This window comes from Mustelus asterias, chromosome 8, assembly GCF_964213995.1.
Source record: "Mustelus asterias chromosome 8, sMusAst1.hap1.1, whole genome shotgun sequence".
NCBI lineage: Eukaryota > Metazoa > Chordata > Chondrichthyes > Carcharhiniformes > Triakidae > Mustelus > Mustelus asterias.
The window spans coordinates 83,322,628-83,341,141 of record NC_135808.1 but is presented as its reverse complement, the minus strand read 5'-3'; the positions used below and the strand labels follow the sequence as shown (position 1 = coordinate 83,341,141).

The following is an 18,514-nucleotide window of genomic DNA, read 5'->3' as shown; positions in this document are numbered from 1 at the left end:
AGACTTTGGATGCAGAGGCTACAATGAGGCTACAATGAGATAGCAGGGTCAAGGGGATATGGGTGGGGAATTTATGGGTAAGGGTCATATAGGATGGCAGGGAAACCTTTTGGCTGGTGCACAATTCTGTTCAGTTATCAGTCTTATTGTGATGATCCCTGATTAATCTTTCCTCTGGTCTCCAGTGGCTATGATTTAACTTAAGAGAACCTGGAAAAGCAAAAGATGGATAAAGGTATAAAGATGTAGACAAGAAAAGATGTTCCAATGCATAATTTTATTAATGGTCAATTTAAAAAAAGTTTATTTTCATAACTATACACAGTCAGAAACTATATCAGGGAAGATTACATTTTTTATATACAATAAAATATCTACTTTGTACCATAGCAAAGTATTTTTAAATCAGCAGCATTAAGCTGTATAATTACAGATTCATTGTATATCAGTACTAATGGATACCCACAGTAGATGCCAGCACTGACAGGGTAGTCCCACTGCATTTGTTGTGAAATTCCGTTACAGCAAGACAAACTCCTCATTACTCAATCTCTCTGCTTTCCTCCTTCGAGTCTCTGAGAGGTGTACAGCTGAATCAGCTTTTGGCGTGCAAAGTTTATCAATATCATAATCTCTAGCATGTCCTTTTGAAAAAGTAAACAGTGGATATTTCTCCTTGGAAGACGGTGATTTTAGAACCTAAAGTTTAAATACAAATAGAATACTTTTCAATTTATTTTCATACTTTGCAAATCACATTTCTTTGTGCAAGTGGAAAATTAACGTTTTACTTTTATCAGTGATATTCAGTCCCATTTCCTCCCATCCCCAAGCTTTTGATACCTCTAACAAAACTGTCATTCTTCATACAGGATTCTACCAAGTGAATATTAGGAGGTTATAGTAGCCAAACCTGATTCTTTGCGCAATCTGAGCTGGATTTCATCACTTCTCTGAAGACAGGTTGGAGGTGTAAAATTGCAGCGGAACACGTCGTAAGGATATTCTGAATGGCAGGAAAGGCAGCAATAAGGCTGCATGCTGACCAGAAGCCTTTAGCCAATTAAACCAATTAAGGACTATGTCCTGCTGCCATATCCATTTTACTGGGGTCAGGATGCCACCCACCCCCCCCCCCCCCCCCCCAATGCATGGGAGGAGGTCACTCAGTAAATCCTAGCTGCCTTCCAGCGGGTTTCCGTGGAGTCGGGGGAGGGGGGACCTGCCTCCGCCTCCCCAGCCAGTCTTCAGAGGGCTGGTAAAATCCAACCTAGGATGTGTAAAATACTAGATTTGGCCATTGTGGCCTGCTGATATGCGTAGTTAGGAACATTGCTGAACAGTGACAGCCTTGGAAGAGTTATCAGTCAACTTGGGGAGGGAGGAATTCACTCTCCTAGCCCCAGCACATTAAAGTATTTTCTTGGCCTTCAACATTGGAGGCTGTAGGATCCATTCATTCGTTTAGAATAGACATAGGCACAACTAGTCCGAAGTAGAAACTTCTTTATTAAGCATCCTTTAGAATTTAGCATTTACAGAAAACGAAATAAGGATTATTTAAGAAAGAGAGAGGGAGAGCGAGAAATGGAGAAAGCAGCAGAAGCCAGTATTGTGCTGGCCAAAGAACTCAAAACATAGTCTGGATCGAACCGACTAAACATCGATCTATGTCTACAATATAACTGAATACTTATCTGTGTTATTAAAGAGCTGGGTACAAGCAGTCTTCAACTACACATAAATAATTGGCAGCTGTGACCATGAAATACTGCTGTTTACCTTATGAGAAAGACTGTTTACCTTACATTGTACTTTCAAAGAATGTAGCCTATTACTACGCTAAACCCAGAATTCCATGCTCTTTTAAAATGTGGCCAAATTAGCTTAAGCTAGCTTTAAAGCATTGCATAATTAGTTACATAGACAAAAATACCTTAAAATGAAGCCTTTTAACTAAAGCAAATCACACAGAGGATCCCACAGAGGCGTACTCTTTCCTGCAGCCTAAGTAGCCACTATCAGTGGCACTGCAGAGGCTGCCAAGCTGTTGTCCCTCTGATTGGGTTGGAAGCTCTAGGAGGCAGTCACCATCATCAACTAGGCAGCAGTCCTAGCTTCTTAACTAGCCCCTACCAATTAAGTGCTGCCCAGGGTCTCACCATCTGTCCCGATGGGCTTGGGTTCTGTTTTTGGTCCCGCAGTGGGATAATCTGGTTTTCAACAAAATTCTGGCCCCAACGTCTACCCATGCATTTTTCCACAATTCAGAGATTGTAATTTAGAGGAGCAGCCCTTATGTAAAGATCTAGAGCTGGTTTATATTTCCCTATCTGCACAAGGTTAATTGTAAAACCCTACCACTGGCCAAGCTGAAATTAGTCAATTTAGCATAGTCCAGTGACCAAACATGGGAAATTCCTGGTCTGTACAGCTCCATCATAGCAAGGAATATCACCACCAACTCAGCCACTGAAGAGCCAGTGATTACATTTTAACAATACTGCAAGTCGACAGTTAGGTTAAATCTGCTCACCTCACTGCTGATTGGTGCAAGTTAAAATTTTATTAATGTTTATTCAGATGCACAATGTTGCTCACTGATATCTGATGAAACTACAAACGATTGAATAAAGCTGATGGCAGCATCCACTCCTATTCAATGTCATATATTTGAAGGCTGTTTTAAAATTTCAATTCCAAAACAACAGGGCTGAGTATAGTGATGTACTCACTAATTGTGGAAGAGCACCCGTTTCAGGTTATTACCCTATTGACTGCAAACTGTAAATTGAGCGTTACGCTGCATTTTTGTATTGTGAAGTATCACTATGGTGACTCTTCAGTATAACTGAAACAAAATAACTGTGCACTGTGAAAATACATTAAACCAGGACTAAAAAATGAAAAGAAACTTCAAATCCTGTCAGGCACTAGCAATGTCTGACACTAAAAAGTAGTGTTCTCAAGTTATGAGATGAATGCAAAAGGAAGCAATGAGACATTTAAGGATCTTAAAGATAAAAATATGTTTAAAGATGAGGCAATAATTGGTGTGACTAAATGAACCAAGTTGGCTTTTTAAGGAGGGTTTTACAATTAGTTTTGAAAGGTAGATTGGTTGTAATTTTAACTTAACCCACTGGGCAAAAAACCAATGTGATAGACTGGAACGCCAATTTTAGATCCTGCCAATTATTGCTCTTAATTGAAATACAAGGTGGGGTGGAAAAAATGCGACTGATTTGTTTGGAGGTAGGAATAGGAAAACACAGGCAGAAAAGCACAAAGAATTACATAGGATACTTTCCAGATAGCATCTGAGCAACAGTTTGCTAATATTCTTACCATATTTGAACCACAGTTAGGTATGTATCTGCTAAATCAATAGTTTTTACACTTAAAATTGCTCATTATAATTTTTATGCAGAATAGGAACTTTAAGATAAATTAAATTTCTATACAGTTAAGCACATTTTCGCATTCATTAAGGGAATCATTTTTTTCCAATTCAAACTAGCTTTAATTTGAGTCACAAATGAAATAATTTATCAGAACTACACAGTGTAAAGCTTCATTTAATTCCAAGCGCTAATGTAGGAGATTTGCTCAGCTTGAATTTATTTTACTTTCAATATTGCCACCTGCTGGTGACAATACTGGACAGCTATTTGCAAAATGCTGCAAGGCCAAAAGAACGGCGTTAATAAAAATGGTTAATACAATCCTAGACTACTCACTGACAGAGATGTGTTTTAGAATATTGCAGACAGTTATCAACATATTACCTTCACTAAAACATTAATATGTTAGAAAGAAAAGCAATTACTATAGGACCCAAGAATAACTGAACTTGAAGGAGTGGGCTAATAGAAGTTTAAGATCATAAACGGACTTGACGAAGGTGGCCCAGTCAAATTGCTCATTGTGCTTAAGGATTCAAACACCAGGGAGTACAAGTTACGAAGGGGTAGATTATGAAAAAAGGAAATGAGGCAGAACTTTTTCACCGAAAAGGTTATAGAGATGTAGAATAAATCAGAAAAGTCTCTTGAAGCAGATAATATAAATGCCTTCAAGAAGCAATTATATAAGTTTCTACAGAGGGAAAGACTAGGGGGCATAGTAAGAAGCTGGAGAGGTCATTCAAAAGAGAACAGACTTGTTGGCCTCTTGATCTTCTTTTCCTAAGAATTCTTATGTTCTCATGAAATTGAAATATGACCATATCTCAACTCAAAACCTTTTTGACTGAGAATAACAACCTGACAATGTCTTAATACATTGCCTGTACTAATCTACAAACAAAGAGATGCACTTAAAAAATACACTCTTATGAATTGCTTGGTTCTCCCTATACCTCTCCTCCGATACCCAAAAAAAGTGTGAAGCTCGCCAACCAACCATAGTTTAGCTAATGTGCAGTTAGCTATAGGTTGGTATCTAACATTTGATTCTATTAATTAAGATACTAAAACTGAGACAAAATGTGTTAAAAACGTAGTAGTGTGCAGCACAATAAGTTAGCGCACTTATTTTAAAAATAGATTAAAACTCAGGTCCTACACTAGACTGAGGGATGAAGGTTTCCTCAGCCTGGTGGCAATAAAATTCCTTAGTAAGCTAATGGGTACAGGTCCAACAAACATAACTTTTTTTTTCCATTCTTGGTATGTGGGCATTGCTAACCAGGCCAGTATTTTTTTTTAACCAGGCCAGTATTACTGCTCTTGAACTGAATGGCTTGCTAGGCCAAATCAGAGGGCATTAAAGAATCAACCAAATTGCTGTGGATCTGGAGTCACATTTAGGACAGACCAGGTAAGGATGGAAGTTTTACTTCCCTAAAGGACATTAGTGCAAAAGGTTTTTATGGCAATTGACAATGGTTTCATGGTCATTGGTAAACTTTTAATTCCAGATTTTCTTTTACTGAATTCAAATTTCACCATCTGCCATGGTAGGATTCAAACCTGGGTTCCCAGAGTCTGACATTCAATTAACACCATCATTCAGAGTCAAAGATTGGCTACTGAAAGAAACAAATTGCCATCATACTGCAGTAATTTATATTTTTCTGAGATCGTGGCAAAGCACAGAGAGCTTTAATCTGCATATGACCATATTACACTTGACCTAGAGCTGTAAAATAGTAGCAGCAAATGCCTAAAGTGGAAAACATACTATTCTCCAGCATTGAGATGGGAATCACACATTCTTTTTCCACTCTTGACCAAAAGAACACCCAAATTCACTGTAAATGGTCCATACCACTGCTTCTTACCCACTGAGAGGAGCCAAGTCCATAAAATCAGGGATTTTGCAGGTCTGTTTGGCTCAATACCACACCATGTTTGCATTTTTCCATTAAGTCACTCGGGGGATTCTTTACTTCAAGTGTAATTAACAGATTTTATATATTGCTAGAGAAATAATAGAGGACCACTTAGCTTAGTGGTTCCTCCCAGTTTATTCCATCAACAATCCTTACTACACACCTTTGTTATCTCATCAATTATTTTTTCAAAATCATCTTCACTGTGCGAGTAAAACCCTATTGTGCAGCTGGGATCCATTTTATTAAACGACATCTTTTTCGGAGACGGACAGTGATATGACTAAAAATACAAAGTAGCAAAATTAGCTCATCAGCAAAAGTTCTGCCAGAATAACAAACAACTTGTATTTATATAGCGCCTTTAACATAATCAAAACATCCAAAGGCACATCCACACTAAGTTAGATTAATCTATACCATGTATGCAACATCAACTTTCTTTCCTTAACATACATTTTTCAATAGAAAATTCACTTCATCTATTAATTACTGACTCACTGTTGAATACAACGCAAGTAATCTTACGTAGTGCAGCGTTATTAATGGAAAAGTAAGTTGAGAGTAATGAGTTGGAGGTTGGGGAGATGAGGTGGGGGTTGGGTTGGCGGACTGGGGGAATCCTTGGGGTCGGGGTGATGGGAAACACTGGGAGTCAGGGGCATCCCATGGTGGAGAGTTGATCTGGGTCGTTACAATAGTTACCCAGAACTTAGAAGAGGTTTTAACTTTCTAACTTTTTCTGACGTAACTATTAGTGTAACCCTGGTGAAACCATCCAAAGTGTCCGATTTAAATCTCATTTTCAAATGGTTCCGGGCGAAGCCCAATTTCCCAGAGGACGTTAGCACATCTGGACACTTGCCATGCAATCCCTTACCTGTAAAGTTCCAAGAAGGATTCTCCAGCTCATCTTTGGGGTACCCCTAATCTGATGCTGGGGAGTTTAGAAGTTAGAAGCCCACATTGGCTATAATGGTAAATGAAAGTGTCACACTGATGGATTAGATATGTTCGTGGGGTACAGCTTACAGAGGAAGTTTTAATCATCATTTGACTTGCGCTATACCCCACATGGAGAGGCAGAAATTGAAATACAATTATGATAGAATAGAATATATCAAGAACATTCCTCACCAAGTTTGTAAAAAACAAACTTAATGGAAAATCCCAAGCTTGAAAGCTACACCAACTGCTACATTATTGGCAAGTAGGGCAAAGTTTTACCAGCCCCTGCGTGGGTTGTCCCATTACTATCTGGAAGCAAGACAGACCATGTGAATAATTGGGAGGCCCAATTGATAGCCATTTTTCCAAGCCTTCCAGGGGCTTTCGGGAGAGGCTCCAGCAGCAATGCTCAGTGAAGGGTTGCCCTTCTGAGCACTGGGGCATGCCAGTCTGGCCCTGGCAGAAATGTGAACTGACTTTCTCACTTGCAAGGCTGCTGCAAAGTGGAGAGACTCTCTCATTCTTCTTGCAACCTCAGCAGTGGCCACCTCTCTCAGTAATGCTACCATGGCCTTCACACTAGGCCAGTAGCATGGAGCAAATTGGACTGTGGACCTTGCGACAGTCGATTAAAAGACTGCCACCAGGAAGATTGTCACTTTGGTCCGCTTGGGTGGGCTTAGAATCCACATGTGGTACCAATATTGGGATTTACCCCTGCTGGTAAATTCCCAGCTGTAATTTTTACTAAAATGGAACTGTGTTGAAATTCGGAATAAAGTATACTTTAGCATAAAATTAAATCATTTTAATTCAATTAAAAAGGAGAAAAATAAAGTCAACAATATCCAGAACTTCACCTCAAGTGGGAAATCCTTTGTTGTGATATCCACAAATGATTGGCAATAATGAGGATCCATGTAAATCAAACTGTCATCTTGAAGGGCAAAACAGAAGAAGATAAAAAATTCAAAAATACCTAATGAGACATTTTCTTCCAACCTCATCCCTCCAGTTTATATAATGAGTCAAATAATGCCCACACATCATCCTTTCAACACTGTTCGCTGTTTAAAGTTTATTTTCAGATAAAACTGCATTCTGCATTGCAAAATTGTGCTGTTCAAGCAAATATTTTACATAGCAATTCCAATCTTATTTAAAATTTTCCAAAAATTGTTTTATATTTAAAAAATGGGTCAGTAAACGAACTGTACATTGCTGAGTGGCAGTTTGACCTACTGGCAATTAATCTCAATGCTCTCTATACAATGGAAGAGGAAGGGAATCAGCCACTATCCAATGACTCATGGTGAAAAGGTTGCATTCAGAGACGTCAAGAAAGAACAGGCTCTGTCTCAGCTGACTAACATGTAGAGAATGTGGACTCATGTAAGGCACTGGAGGCAACAGCACATTTCAAGTTTAGAATCCTGCTCTAGGCATTCTCTCAGATATGATGATGCTAAACACCAGCATTTAGTTTAGGGAGGCGTGTATATTGGTGTCCAAATTTACAGAAAATTATAAATAAGAAGCATAGTATAATAATTCTGAGGACCTAAGAAGGTTTCAAGGATAACATGACTGAATGTGTAAAAAAGTGGCACATTGACTGACATTGTATTCCATGTGAATTAAAACATTTTTATTAGAATTAGTAGTAGTGGCTGCAAAAGTGATTCCAGGATGGTATGTTGTCTCCCTGGTGCTAGGGTCAAGGATGTTTCAGAGTGGATGCAGGACAATCTGAAGGGGGAGGCTGAACTGCTAGTTGTCATGGTACACATTGGTATAAATGACATAGGTTTAAAAAAAAAAGGGTTGAGGTTCTAAAAGCAGAATATAGGGAGTTAGAAAGTAAGTTGAAGGCAGGACGTCAAAGGTAGTTATCTCAGGTTTACTATCAGCATCATGTGCTGGTCAGAGCAAAAACAACAGGATATATAGTATGAATTTGTGGCTGAAGAGATGGTGTGAGGGGGAGGGTTTCAAATTCCTGGGGCATCGGGACTGGTTCTGGAGAGGTGGGACTTGTACAAAGTGGACGGGTTGCACCTGGGCAGGACCAGGACTGATGTCCTTGGGCAAAAAACGTTTGTGGGGGTAGTAAACAGGCTACCGAACCGTAGTGGTAATGTTGTGAATAGCATTAGACAGGAAATCAGAGATGCATGTGATAAAGAATCTGCATATAGATTGGGTGAGTCAAATTAGTCACAGTACAATAGAGGAGGAATTTCTGGAGTGTATATGGGGATGGTTTTGGATCAAAACGTTGAGGAGTCAACCTTGCACTGGATTTTGTGTAATGAGAAAGGATTAGTTGTGAGAACCCTTGGGGATTAGTGACCATAATATGATAGAATTCTTTATTAAGGTGGATCAAGTGAGGTAGTTGATTCTGAGGCCAGGGTCCTGAATCTCAATAAAGGTAACTATGATGGTATGAGGCATGAGTTGGCTATGATAGACTGGGAAATATTATTGAAAGGAAGGACAGTGGACAGGCAATGGCAGGCATTCAAGGAACAAATAGGTAAACTCCAGAAGTTGTTTATTCCTGTTTGGCACAAGAATGGTGAGGGAATTGTGGCCAAACCATGGCTTACGAGGGAAATTAGAGATAGTATTACATTCAAAGAAGCATACAAATACAATAAAAAGCAATAGACCTCAGGATTGAGAGCAATTTAAAATTCAACAAAGGTGGACCAAGAGATTGATTAAGAAGGGGAAAATAGAGAATGAAAGTAATCTAGCGGGGAGCATAAAAACAGACTGTAAAAGTTTCTAAAGGTATATAAAGAAAAAAAGATTGAGAAAAACTGAATGCAGATCCCTTCCAGTCAGAAATGGGGGAATTCATAATGGTGGCCCTGGAGAACTGATCTACAAGCTTACAAGTGAAGGGATGTCAGGTCGCAGCTGTTATGTCAAAGTTGAAATGTCAACTGCGGGCCAACCGCAAACTAACCAAAAAAAGTGTATGTGTACTCAGCTTGTGTTCTCAGCAGCCTCCTTTATAGTAACAAGGCATGGACAACTTACGCAAGCCAAGAAAAGCGGCTGAACAGCTTCCACCTCTGCTGCCTCAGACAGATATTGAACATTTTCTGGCAAGACATATTGCTGAATATGAAAATACACCAACATACAGGGTTCCCTTGCACGTTTGAACTCTTGAGTCAATGGCAACTCCATTGTCTGGGTCATGTGAGCCAAATGGATTATGGCTGCGTCCCCAAAACCATATCTTATCTCCATCCACCTGCCTTGGATCATTATTCTTATGACCTTATCTGGTGAAAATTTCTCAGGTTTAAAATTAATTAAGCTAGCATCCACTGCTTTTTGTAAGAGAGACTTCCATATTTCTACCACTCTTTATGTCATAGAATCCCTACAGTGCAGGAGGCGGCCATTTGGCCCATCAAGCCTGCACCGACAATAATCCCATCCAGGCCCTATCCCCCTAACCCCACATGTTTACCCTGCTAATCCACCTGACAGTAAGGGGCAATTTAGCATGGCCAATCCACCTAACCTGCACATCTTTGAACTGCGGGAGGAAACCAGAGCACCTGGAGGAAACCCACGCAGACATGGGGAGAACGTGCAGACTCCTCACAGATAGTAACCAAAGGCCGGAATTGAACTCAGGTCCCTGGCACTGTGAGGCAGCAGTGCTAACCATTGTGCCACCGTGCCATGTGAAGTACTGATTCTTCAGCCAAATGCCCTGGCTCTGATGTTAAAATTATGTCCCCTTATCCTAGACTCCCTCCACCAATGGGAACAAAATCCCTTCTGTCTCCTTTATCAAATCCTTTCAAAGTCCTAAAAACTGATCAACTGAAATGCCTCTTTAACCTTCTATAGTACATTAAAGCAATAGTATGAGGGAATTATAAGTTAGGGGAACAGAGAGGGTTGGCTGCGGCCACAGACTTGATTCCAGGATGGTACGTTGCCTCCCTGGTGCCAGGGTCAAGGATGTTACAGTGCAACTCCGGAACATTTGAGGTGGTAGGTGGCCTACATCTGCTCCTATTTCATAGGTTTGTATGCGGAGGTTATGTGTACGAAGTCAGGTGAGATCCTGCCAGCAGATTTTAGGGAGCTAGGAAAGAAATTAATAAACAGGAACTCTCCAGATTAGTCCCGGTGTCACTTGAGTACAGAAATAGGAGGATCATACAGATATATGGCTGGAGAGGTGATGTAGGAGATAGGATATTAGATTCCTGGAGTATTGGGGTGGACTCTGCGGGAGGTAGGAAATGTACAAGCTGGAATGACTGCACTGGACTGGGACCAATATCATTGTCTGGAGTAAAAGCAAAAGATCTGAAGAAGTGTCATTTGGACTTGAAATGTTAACTCTGTTTCTCGCTCCATGGATATTGTCAGACCTGCTGAGCTTTTCCAGCATTTTCTGTTTTTATTTCACAGTCTGGAAGTTTCCTGTACTGTTGGCTGGAGAGGAGGAGGGAGCTTAAACCAGATTGACAGGGGAATGAGAATCTGAGAGTAAATTCAGAAGAGAGAAAAACAAAGCTGGAATGTAAGACAGAAAACTAGTCAGTGTAACAGGCAAAGAAAACAAAGGCTGGAATATAGACAAGGAATCGGATAGTGCTGAATGGTATATACTTCAATGCAGGGAGTCTAGTGAAAAAAGCAGATTAGCTAAGGACACATTTTGGCACTTTGGAGTATATCGGAGCTTTTACTGAAACATGGCTTAAAAGAGAGTAAGTATGGCAGCTCAACATTCCTGGTTACAGGATTTTGAAATAGTCAGTTGTGGCTGTAGAGGCCAATGCCTTTCTGCAGCTGGCACTGATGAATAGTATAGGCTCAAGGTCAACTGGTGTTTCTTTTTTTCTTCTAGCGGACTCTCTTTTCCACTATCTAGTCATTTCTTTTGCCCTCTGCTTTTTCCACTCCCTTCTTGACTATTTGTCTCTAGGATCTCCAGTCAGCAATGAGGACTTTCCATGCAATTACTCTGATTCCGATCAACTTCAAGTTTTGCCTGCAGACATCCTTGCATCGCAGGCACGGGTGGCCAGCTGGTCTTGTGCCAATAGCAAGCTCATCATAGATCATACTTTCGGGGATGCAGCCATCATCCATTTGGCTCACATGGCACAGGCAATGGAGTCGCCACTGACTCAAGAGTTCAAACGTGCAAGGGAACCCTGCATGTTGGTGTATTTTCATATTCAGCAATATGTCTTGTCAGAAGATGTCCAATATCTGTCTGAAGCAGCATAAGTGGAAGCTGTTCAGCTGCTTTTTTTGGCTTGCGTAAGTTGTCCATGCCTTATTACTATAAAGGAGGCTGCTGAGAATACATGCTGAGTACACATGGAGCTTTTTTTTTTGGTTAGTTTGCATTTGGCCCGCAGTTGACATTTCAACTTCGACAATTGCGACCTGACATCCCTTCACTTGCAAAGCTTGTAGATCAGTTCTCCAGGGTCTGTAAGGAGCTCGACTTGACAATCAGCATCAGAAAGACAAAAGCTATGAGCTAGGATGTAGAGACTCCACCTTCCATGTTGATAACAGCTTTACATACCCTGGATCAACAATTAGCAGGAACCTGCTTGAAATCTACTGTGGACCCCAAAGCAGTCAGAGCTGAACAGAAGAGCAAATATATAAGCAACATTTTGAGAGTTACAACAACAATAGAGCAGTGATTGTTGGAGGTTTCAACTACCCTAATATTAACTGGGATGGAATTATGTAAAAGGTATAGAGGGTCCCAAATTTTCAATATGCATGAAGGATGCATTTTGAAAATTCATTCTTTCGCTAGTACAAAGCAACCTCAAAGAGAAGGGGATTATAGTTTCAGGGAATGAAGTTGAGGAGATAGGAGGAGGATCAGTGGGAGTGCATTTTAGTGACATTAATCATAATTCAGTTAGATTTAGCCTCGCCAAAGGACAAAAATAGACCTGGAGTAAAAGTTTTCAACTGAGGAAAGGGCAATTTTACGAAGCAATTTAGCAAGAATGGACATAGAAACAGCAACTTAAAGGTAATTCAGTGATAGACCAATGGGAGGCATTCAATAAGAAGATAAAAAGGGTTCTGTTCCCACAGAGAAAAAGGATGTGATTCTTAAATCTAGAATCCCTTGGATGTTGAGAAGTTGTAGGAGGACAGGTAGTTTGAGATTAGGGAGAGCAGTCAGGGGGTGTGGAAGAGGTAGTTGGGGGGGCTGAAAGGGCAGTTAGGGGGGTTCTGTGGAGGGTAGTTACCCAGGAGTTCGGATCATAGAATCATGGAATCCCTACAGTGCAGAAGGAGGCCATTCGGCCCATTGAGTCTGCACCGACCACAAATCTCACCCAAGCCCTATCCCCATTTATTTACCCTGCTAACCCCCTGACATTAAAGGACAACTTAGCATTGCCAATCACCTAACCTGCATATCTTTGGACTATGGGAGGAAACCGGAGCATCCGGAGGAAACTCACGCAGACACGGGAAGAATGTGCAAACTCCACACAGACAGAATTGAAAGTGGTTTTAGTTCTTCAAGGTTATTCTGGGAACCACTGCTGTAAGACAGTTGGACCCACCTAAAGTTGGAACCATTAAAGTTTTAGATGGTTCCCATTGCAACTGTCCAATGGAAGTTTGAACTTACTGGGCAACTGCTGTGCAATCTTTACTTGGGGACTTCCTTGGGGAGTCACCAGCGCTTTTTGGGGTCCCCACACTGGACACGATGGCCCCGAAGCTTAGAAGTTATAGGCTATTGTGTCTGTCTTCATGAAAGATGAGTAAGATACAGGCATTGTATTTAAGCAGGAGTGGTGTGAAATATTGGAGGGCATACAAATTGTGAGATAGGAAATATTAGGTTTAGATGAAATGTATTCCAAGCTGTCAAAGAGAAGCAAAGGAAGAAATAGTAGAGGCTCTGACCAACATTTTCCAATCCTTTTTGGTTACAGGTATGATGACAAAGGACTGGAGGGCTGTTGATGTTGTTTAAAAGGGAGGAAAGGGATAGATCAAGTAACTACAGGCCAATGAGCCTAACTCCAGTGATGGGCAAATTATTGAACAAATCATGGTGAATTTATTGAGAAGGTCCTATCTGACTAACTTGGTTGAATATTTTGAGGAAGTAAGAAGGAAGGTTGATGAGGCTAAAGTATTTGATGCAGTCTAGATTTTAGAAGGTGTCAGACAAGGTTCCAAATGGCAGACTGGTTAAAAAAGTAAAAGTTCGATCCAAAATACTGTGAATACAGGAAATCTGAAATACAAAATAGAAAATGCAAGAAATACTCTGTGGAGAGAGAAACATAGTTAAAATTTCATTCTAATAAAAGGTCATAGACCTGAAATGTTAGTTCTTTCCACAAATGCTGCCAGACCTGCTGCATATTTCCAATGCTTTCGATATGGAAACAAATAGCAATGCTCAACATGCCACCCTAACTTGGAACTAAATGACCATTCCTTCACTGTTGTTGGGTCAAAATCCTGAAATCCCTTCCTAACAGCACTCTGGATGTTCTTACAATACATGGGGAGGTGATTCTCCCAGCCCGCTGTGCTGCTCTAGTGGTACAACAGGCCGGGAGGCTCAAGTGGAGGTCATGTAGCGGGCACCCCGCTGGGCGCCACGGCCTCCGCGAGTCTCCAGCCACCAGTTTTCCGGCGCCGTCAGCTCCATGCCAGAAATTGGCGCAGAGCTGAATAAATTATTTAAATTAGAATTACCATCCCATTAGTGGGCCCGGTTCTGAAGTCTCCAGGCCCACTAGCCCCTCTGCCCCTGCCAGGAGCGTTTCACTCCAGCGGGATTTACAACAGCTCTCTGCCAGCGGCCCAGGGGGTGGGGGGGGGCATCGGAGCTGGGCCAGACACGACCGGGGGCCCAGCAATCAGAGGGTGGGCGGCTCTGCGAGCCAGCGATCTACGGTTGTTGTGCTGGCCAGCGATCGGGAGGCCAGCAGTGCGGCATGCACGCGCCGCTCTCCGCTCTGACAGATCAGCGCATGCGCAGTGGCCCGCTCACCGCTATGCTGCCAGCTTCTTCAGCGGGAATAGGCCCCACCCTCTGATTTTTAATGAGATTCACGCTAGTGCACTCTGCAGTGCTGAGTGTGGGTGATTCATTTTGAAAATCCCGCTGAAAAAAAAGGCGGGATTTACTCCAGTTTTTACAAGAATTTGACACTTAGAATTTTTTTGGGAAAATCCCACCCATGGACTGCAGAAGTTCAAGAAGGCAGCACACTCCCACCTTCTCACAAATGGGCAATAAATGCTGGCCCAACCAGCAATGCCCAGATCTCGTGAACAAATTTTTAAGAAGTGTCTGAACATGAAACCTTATCAAATGTCTTCTGGGAGTTCACAAAAACGACATCAATAGACATTCCCCTGTGACTATTTTAGTTAATTCCTCAAAAAGTACTTCTTTTGTAAACTGAGCTGGCCATTCATGTCTTTCAAATTGCATCTTGTTTAAAATATTGATGGAGCATAATACATTGTTACAGTAATATATTTGATATTTAAGTAAGGTTTCTTTTTACCAGTTTCTGTCTACCATAAAAATGTGGTGCTGAGGCTTCTCTTTGAATCACTACAGTCCTGCTGATAGTGTTGTCAGAAATTCAGAGTTATTGACCCAGCAACAATGAAGGGATGGCTATATCTGGTCAAGACACGGCGATCTGATTTGGAATGGAACCTGGAGAGGCTGGTGCTCATGTTACATTCCTGTGCTTATCTTTCTTGATGATAGAGATCATGGGGCATACACATACTTTTGGAATCCATAGAATGATAGAGCTCCTGATATATCCTTATACATTTCTGAGTGAACAAGGGTTGGTCTCCAAATGGGGAGTTAATGGGAGGATTGACAGAAGTGATGGGCCAGGATGTTGTAGACTGTGATCACAATTTTGCTCCTGCTTATTGATCACCATACCTCATGGATGTCCAATTTTGGACTGCTACATGCGTCTTTAGTCTGCACCACTTAACACAGCAGTAGTGTCACACTACAGAATGGTGAGTGTCCTCAATGAGAAGATCAGACTTTTGTCTTTACGAGGATAAGAATTGTGAGGTGGTCATCTCTACCGGTACTAGTGTGGACAGACTGGTGAGGTTAAAGTAAACTAAGTTCCTTCAGCACCTGATGCAGTGTTAGTCAGACAGCCATAACTTTGGGTACAATATATAGCAGTACCAATTGGATGGGTGGGTGGGTGAGGTTAGGAGATGAGTTTTGGAGGGAAGATCAAATTAGAAAAATATTGTCAATTGATTCAAAAGACACTTTTCAAATAATTCAAAAAAATTCAGGATTAACATGGTTGTGGATAGTTAATATTTAACACCTTTCTCAATCTTAAACAGAAGGACACTGCTATTTTATAAGTATGGTTGTCAGTGAGCTCTGAAGGAAGGGTACACTATGTGAATAAACTCATTTTCAGCCTATCTTAGTACCAACATTAGTCTTTTTTGGTTGCATTAAATCTGTAAAAGTTATTTATCACTGTGCATAATTTTGAAATAATGTTGTGCTAAATTATGTATATATTATTATTGCACAATTCGCACCAAAACATCATATATTAGAAAAAGTTGGCATTTTTTGCATGATATCATTATGTCAGAAATGATATTTGGATATTCTATCCTCTTATTCCTGCAGGACAAAAGTTCGCAGCACTGAAACAAAAGCAAACTATTGAGGTACATTTTGCTGTTTTAAGAAGTGAATAGTCTCAATGTTGTCACTATGTTTATTTAGTATATTAAAACCCATACTCTGTTGGGAAAATAGTACATAAACTATGTACATAATAGTACATAAACAGTTAATATAAATTTAATATAATAACCTTCTCTAATCATAACTCCACTACTGACAACATCCTAATATTAGACAATCCAAAAATACTGTCTTAACACAGGACAAAGTCTATAATTATACAGCTGAGTACTTACATAAAAATATCACAAGTAAAACATACAAACCTTGAAATCCCACAAAGAAGAAAGACTGTTTTGGTTTTCCACCAATAATTCCAACGCAGAACTCAAGACTCAAGATCCCCTTTTCCAAAAAAAAAGAACATGTGTGAGGGTAGGTTCTGCTTTTTTCAACTCATGTCAAATACACCAAACACAGCTTTTTTTTAAAAATCAGGAAAAAGATGAAAGGCAGTGCTTTCTTCCACCCAACCCTCATCCCTCAACCAGACACTTCTAACTGAAAAAATACTACCTATCAGTCAGTAAGATAGAACATGGAGATTGGGTAATACTAACTGTGTGAAGATGCAAAACAGATAATGATGAATCAACAGCCTTTTTCACATTTCTCCTTACTTTTATTTCCATTGCCTACAATGGATTCAGGAGATGTAAAATGGGCTGTCAGTTTGCTGCTACACATCTTACACTATTGCACAGTCAAATTAACTCCACAACCTTTGAAGACTTTCTCAGCTACATAGTTATAAGGAACCAACAAACCAGACTACTCTCCACAGAAAGGGCAACACCAATCACAGAAAATTCCAAAGATTGACAAGCCTTTGAGGGAAGGAATTTCTCCTCATCTCAGTCCAAAAAGATCAGCCCCTTGTCATAGAAACATAGAAACATAGAAACCCTACAGTGCAGAAGGAGGCCATTCGGCCCATCGAGTCTGCACCGACCACAATCCCACCCAGGCCCTACCCCCACATATTTTACCCGCTAATCCCTCTAACCTACGCATCCCAGGACTCTCAGGGACAATTTTTAACCTGGCCAATCAACCTAACCCGCACATCTTTGGACTGTGGGAGGAAACCGGAGCACCCGGAGGAAACCCACGCAGACACGAGGAGAATGTGCAAACTCCACACAGACAGTGACCCAAGCCGGGAATCGAACCTGGGACCCTGGAGCTGTGAAGCAGCAGTGCTAACCACTGTGCTACCGTGCCGTCCTGAGACTGTGCGCCCTTTTTCTGGGTTCCCCAGCCAGAGAAACAACCCCCTGTATCTACCCGGTCAAATCTTGTCATAATCTTGAATGTTTCAATGAGGTCACCTCTCATTCTTTTAAACTCCAGAGAGTACAGTACTGATTTACTTAGCTCTCAACAGAGGACAGTTCTCTCATCCAAGGGACCAATCTAGTGAACCTTTGCAGTACTACCTCCAATGCAAGTACATCCCTTTCTTAAATATGGAGACCAAGACTGCAAACAGTATTCTAGGTGTGGTCACACCAAAGCTCTGGAAAACTATAGTGATATTTGTTTATTCTTGTACTACATGCCCTTTGCCCTCCTAATTGCTCGGTATATCTGCATATTTTTTGTGTTTCTTGTACAAGCACATCCAGGTTTCTCTGAACATAAACATTTACAAGTTTTCACGCCTTTTACAAAATATTCTGTTTTTCTATTCTTACAACCAAAGTGAAAAGCCTTACATTTCCCCACATTATATTCATCTGTCACCTTGCTGCCCACACACGTAACCTCTCAAAATCCTTTTGCAGATTCTTTCTGTCCTCCTCACAGCTTATATTCCACCTAATTTTGTATCATCAGCTTTGACATTATTCTTTGTCTCTTCATCCACATCATTAATATAGATTATAATAGTTGAGACCTATAACATTGATCCTAGCACCTGCTAACTTGAAAATGCCATATTGATCCCCACTCTGTCCTGTAACCAGTGCTCTAAGGAATGCTAATATATCACCCCCAACTCTATGAACCCTCATCTTAACCTTTTGTGTGGCATATTATCAAATGCCTTTTGGAAATCCAAATACTACATGTCCTGGTTCCCCTTTATCTACCCCACTACCATAAATTGTGCTGTAAGGAGTCTTTAAAAATCTTCCCAAAAACAGGGTTAACTTATTCACGGAGCATAAAATGTGCACCACTGGTGTTGGAGTAGGTGGTTGACAATTTTAAATGTGAAAAAAAACACAGTAATTCATATTGTGGTATGGTTTGTTGAATTCATTAATTGTACAAAGATACCTTTAACCACAATCAAAGCATTTTGAAACTGTCAAATTTATTGTCTTCGGCAACTGATACAAAACCTGCTTCACATCTCTCCTGATTTTTATTTCCATTGCCTTTGATGGAAATGGAAGATGTGAAACTACTTTGTGTCACTTTGGCTGTGGCATCATTGGCTAGTG

At 40.7% G+C, this 18,514-nt stretch overlaps 1 protein-coding gene across 1 annotated transcript in view; it reads right to left on the bottom strand.

Moving 5' to 3' along the window:
- Window positions 1–258: 258 nt before the first annotated feature.
- atg4c (autophagy related 4C, cysteine peptidase) overlaps window positions 259–18,514 on the bottom strand; it is a 59,652-nt gene continuing 41,396 nt past the window's right edge. Inside the window, exons 8-11 of the mRNA XM_078218398.1 lie at window positions 16,328–16,406; window positions 7,144–7,220; window positions 5,499–5,618; window positions 259–699 (exon numbers count right to left, since the gene is read on the bottom strand). Of these exons, the coding sequence (XP_078074524.1) occupies window positions 520–699; window positions 5,499–5,618; window positions 7,144–7,220; window positions 16,328–16,406 (456 nt within the window). The 3' untranslated portion in view covers window positions 259–519. The remainder of the gene's footprint in view (window positions 700–5,498; window positions 5,619–7,143; window positions 7,221–16,327; window positions 16,407–18,514) is intronic.